This window comes from Somniosus microcephalus, unplaced genomic scaffold (assembly GCF_052327205.1).
Source record: "Somniosus microcephalus isolate GS21.2 unplaced genomic scaffold, FLI_Smic_1.0 unresolved_chr1, whole genome shotgun sequence".
Lineage (NCBI taxonomy): Eukaryota > Metazoa > Chordata > Chondrichthyes > Squaliformes > Somniosidae > Somniosus > Somniosus microcephalus.
Window position 1 is genome coordinate 90,003,551 of NW_028225179.1, and position 4,625 is coordinate 90,008,175.

Below are 4,625 nucleotides of genomic sequence, written 5' to 3' on the forward strand. Positions count from 1 at the left end.
TTACCCTCCCACCCAGCTTTGTGTCGTCTGCAATTTGGAGATATTACATCCAATTCCCTCGTCCAGATCATTAATATATATTGTGAACAGCTGGAGTCCTAGGACCGATCCTTGCGGTACCCCACTAGTCACTGCCTGCCACTCGGAAAATGACCCGTTTATTCCAACTCTTTGCTTTCTGTCCGCCAACCAGTTCTCTATCCAAGTCAATACCTTGCCCCCAATCCCATGTACCTTAATTTTGCACGCTAATCTCTTATGTGGGACCTTCTCGAAAGCCTTCTGAAAGTCCAAATACACCACAACCACTGGTTCTCCCTTATCTATTTTACCAGTTACATCCTCAAAAAATTCCAGTAGATTAGTCAAGCATGATTTACCTTTTGCTCAACCGAGGGTTACCCCTCTACCGTAGTTGACATGGCCCTCGAACGTGACCATTCCATTTCCCGCACTTCAGCTCTCACCCCTTCCCGTCCCTCCCAGATCCAAGATATGGTTCCGCTGGTCCTCACCTTTCACCCCACCAGCCTCCACTAACAAGGGATCATCCTCCGCCATTTCCGCCACCTCCAGCGTGATCCCATCACTAAACACACTTTCCCCTCCCCTCCCATTTCAGCATTCCAACATTTCAACAATTTCCGACCATAACCCCGGCCCCCATGTCTTCTTTTCTCTCTCACATGGCAGCTGTTGATGATTCTGCCTTTGTCATTTACACCTCATCAAGAGTCATATTTTGTTTCTTAACTTGTCCCATTAACATCTCCTTTTGCTTAGCACATCATCCATTTTGTCTTTCAATCCCTCCTGCCTTCCACCCTATCACAGACATTCCCTTTTGTTCTTTCCTCCCCTCCTTCCTTTCCCCGCCCCACACTTGCTTAAATATCTGTTAATTTTTCCCAGCTCTGACGAAGGGTCATCGACCTGAAACGTTAACTCTACTTCTCTCTCTACGATGCTGCTTGACCTGCTGAGTGTTTCCAGTATTTTCTGTTGTTGTTTAATATTAACCCAGTCATCTTTGTTCTCATACAGTATGCCATATAATATAGAGACCAGATTGCAGCTCCCATTGCCTTCGGAGATTTCTGTTTTTACATATGATGTGAACAACTGATGTTAAGTTCGGACGGATATACATGCATTTTAGTTCTGTGAAGTAATTTAAATTATTTGATTAAATTAGTAATTATAGAAAAGGGTCGCTTAATCACATTCTTCAATTCCTCTCTGAATTTACTCTGAGACACGACATAAATAAACGTGTTTGTGCATGAGCTCAAATTTCCAAGCATATACCCACACTGTTCCATAATTGTGAAAGCATTGTTGTAACTTGATTTCAAAAGTTCAACATCTGTAAATTGCACACATAAGAAAAATATAAAATTTACCATCCATAAAAGTATAAAGTTGCCGGAGATGGCGAGCAGTAAAATGATGGATTTTCTACGGTTCTCTATCTCTGGATCATTGTGATTATCCCCGCTTTTGTTACCTTGGAGTCCTGTCCTCACTCTATTGGCCAGTACAATGTGCCTGGCGGTCAGGGCATTGAACAGTAAAATCAAAACAAATGGTGCAAATGGGATTAAAATGGTTTCCAACCACAAATATGCTGCCCATATGGGTGAGGTATAGAAGCTGGATTTCACTGTGCAGGACCATGGTACATTGTCAATTATTTCCCGAGGTTCAAATACAAAGTAGATTGGAACATTTTGTAAACCACTTAAGGAACACACCACTGCTATAACCACAGCTGCTGTCCTTTCGGTGCAATATTTTGTTCGGAAGCTTTGGCAACATATCGCAACAAATCGATCAAAAGTGAAAGTCACAGTTAACCAGACAGAGCAATCTATGGAAACAAAATGCAGGGCGATATTCAGACTACAAATAGGAGTATAATTCAAGAATGTATAAGGGAAATAAGCATCTTTAATATTGGAGAGAATTACACCAATTATCAGGATCAGTAGATCAGCCACTGCCATGGCCATCAAGTAACGGGTGATGCATTTGGAGAGACCGCACTTTCCACGGCAGAGAATCACAATTGTCACCAAATTAGCTGCAAAAAGGAGGAGATGTCATTACTAACTCTCCTGATAGAGAAAAGATGATCAGTCGACATTACTTTGTATGGTAATCCATGATTATTTTCTGTCACTCTGCTGTCTGTCCCTATCTTTTGTTCATCAGTCTATTATGGGGTCCCTTTTCGAAGGCCTTTTGAAAATCCAGGTAAATTACATCTACTGTGTTACCATTGTCTACTCTCACTGTTATCTCTTCAAAAATTCAATGAGATTGGTCAAGCAAACATTTCCCTTTAGAAATCCATGCTGACTAGTCCTTCTTATATTTTTGGTTCCTAGGTGTTCTTCTGTTTTCTCCTTTATTAGAGATTCCATTATTTTTCCTACCAGCGATGTTAAGCGGACTGGTCTATAATTCCCCGGACATGTTCTATGCCCCTTCTATAAAATAGGTGTTATGTTAACTCTCCACCATTCCTCTGGCACTACACCTTTTCCTAATGAATTACTAAATATGTTGAGTAAAGCCTCTGCTATCTCTTCCCCAGAGTCTTTTAAAATGCGTGGATGCAATCCATCCGGACAAGGGGTTTTTCTCCTCTTCTGAGTTTGATTAGTTCAGTTAATATATCCACTCTTTTTATTTCAAAAGCACTTAGTTCATTATTAATCTCATCATGTCATATCCACCTGTTCTATCACCCTGGTAAATACTGAAGCAAAATAATTATTTAATATTTACCACGTTGTTAAAAAGGTATTTACAGTGGAATGCACACGCCGTGCCTGTTCCTGCTGAGTTTATTCTGTATCTATGAGGTAAGTACAGTAACGTCATGCAGTTCAGTGAATTTTAACGGTGAGTCAGACGGCGAGATGCCGTTTGTGGGAAGCTCTTGGCGCAGCTGAGCATCTCAGCCAGCAACATCCAGGATTCTGTGTTTAACTGCGCATGTGCGGTCACCAATTGTGCTGTACATTTTGGGTGATAACGGTGATCGGTATTAGCCTCACTATAATTTTACAGCAAAATGCGGCCTATTTTAATACATCACACAGTTTCAGAATCTGCAGGAATGCGCTATTAGCCCAAATTTTATGACTACTTGCCAGCAGGCACTGACCTTGCCCCGCATCAACATATAGCGGCCATTTATTTATCAATTACATACAGCAACCGCACGTCATTCAATGTATTTGAATCTCTTGGAGAGATACTATAATGGTGCCCCTTTTGGAGGAACAGGGCATCACGGACAACAACCTCCTGATTTCTGCGCTTAACTGCACAGGTGCGGTCGCAGGAAGTTGATGCCCGAGTTCACGTAGATAACGGTGAGCGCTGCTAGCATCACCGTGATTACTGCCGCAAAATCTGGCCCCTTAGAGCAATATGGCAGAATCTTGGAGCATTTTGTTTTATTTCTGTGGTGACAGTAATCAATGTCCAAAAAACAAGCACATCCAAAAAAACAGATGATATTATTGGAGTGACTGCAGGAGCAGTGATTCTGTAAAACAGCGTTACAGATGAATGTTAACTGATTATAAGCATCTTACCAGGAACGCCAACCACTGCAAGAATCGGATAGTAAATGCTTTCTATCTGTCTGATTACCGGCCGGCCCATTTTCGGAGAGAAGCGACCTTGTCTGTTCGTGTTGTGAACTCGCAGAACTTCTGTTTTCAAAACAAAGTCATATTTAAACCTGAGAGAAACATCAAGCGACACAAGGGCATTACATAATGATTGCCATTAGTTACAGTCATTTAAACAAACAGGTTCGGCCAAACCGGGTTAACGCCCATCAGTCAGGGAATAGGATATGTTGCAGTGATATTGCACATTGAAACAGTAAGGAGTCCAGGATATTAATCTCATCATACATTGCAAACAAAATATTTTGCAATCTCCGCTTCTACAATCATGGTACAAGACTCTTTAAGCTGTGTAAATTTATTCACAGGTTTATACAAGGACATTTGATGTATTAAATGCACACGTTTGGTACATATAAATTAATATATATTAGCTGCATCTAGATCTCAGTTACATCAAAATGAGTCTTTTCCTGCTCTAATTTATGTTAAATCTCATTTATATACAGGAGTTTCCATGGTGCACGTGAGATCGAAGAGCATTCACAGATAAACACAGAAAGTGATACAGTCAGTAGTGTGCATGTGATCAGCAGAGAAGGTAAAATTTTGGAGGTATTAGCAGATCTTGCGCAGAGGTCAAAGAGGGCATAACAATTGGAATCTTAGAATGAAACAACACGTGCCTGTGCCCGCACCCTGACAGAGATTTCCAATGAGACCCACCCCCCTGCTCTTTCCCCATAACCCAGCAAAATGCCCCCTTGAAGGATGCATCGAAATCACTTCTGAAAATTATTATTGAATCCGATTCCACCACCCTTTCAGGCAGGGTATTCCAGATCATAACAAGTCGCTGCGATATTTATGTCCTCATGTCACCTCTGCTTGTTTTGCCAATTATCGTAAATCCTTGTCCTCTGGTTGGGGACCCTGCTGCCACGAGAAACAGTTTCATCTTATTTGCTCTTAGTA

General features: G+C 41.4%; 1 protein-coding gene across 1 annotated transcript; it reads right to left on the reverse strand.

Moving 5' to 3' along the window:
* Positions 1-1,081: 1,081 nt before the first annotated feature.
* On the reverse strand, positions 1,082-3,706 carry LOC147095584 (putative G protein-coupled receptor 139). The gene is made up of 2 exons (XM_085973972.1): positions 3,612-3,706; positions 1,082-2,083 (listed from the first exon to the last, which is right to left on the reverse strand). The coding sequence occupies exons 1-2, from the start codon at positions 3,679-3,681 to the stop codon at positions 1,179-1,181; spliced, it is 975 nt and encodes a 324-aa protein (XP_085830098.1). The 5' UTR covers positions 3,682-3,706; the 3' UTR covers positions 1,082-1,178.
* Between the last annotated feature and the right edge of the window lie 919 nt (positions 3,707-4,625).

Bases quoted from the DNA above. Each gene is read 5' to 3' on its own strand.
- LOC147095584 (XM_085973972.1), bottom strand. From the start codon at position 3,681: ATGGGCCGGCCGGTAATCAGACAGATAGAAAGCATTTACTATCCGATT. The intron at 2,084-3,611 runs GTAAGATGCTTA...TCCTTTTTGCAG, and splicing joins TGCAGTGGTTGGCGTTCCTG to CTAATTTGGTGACAATTGTG.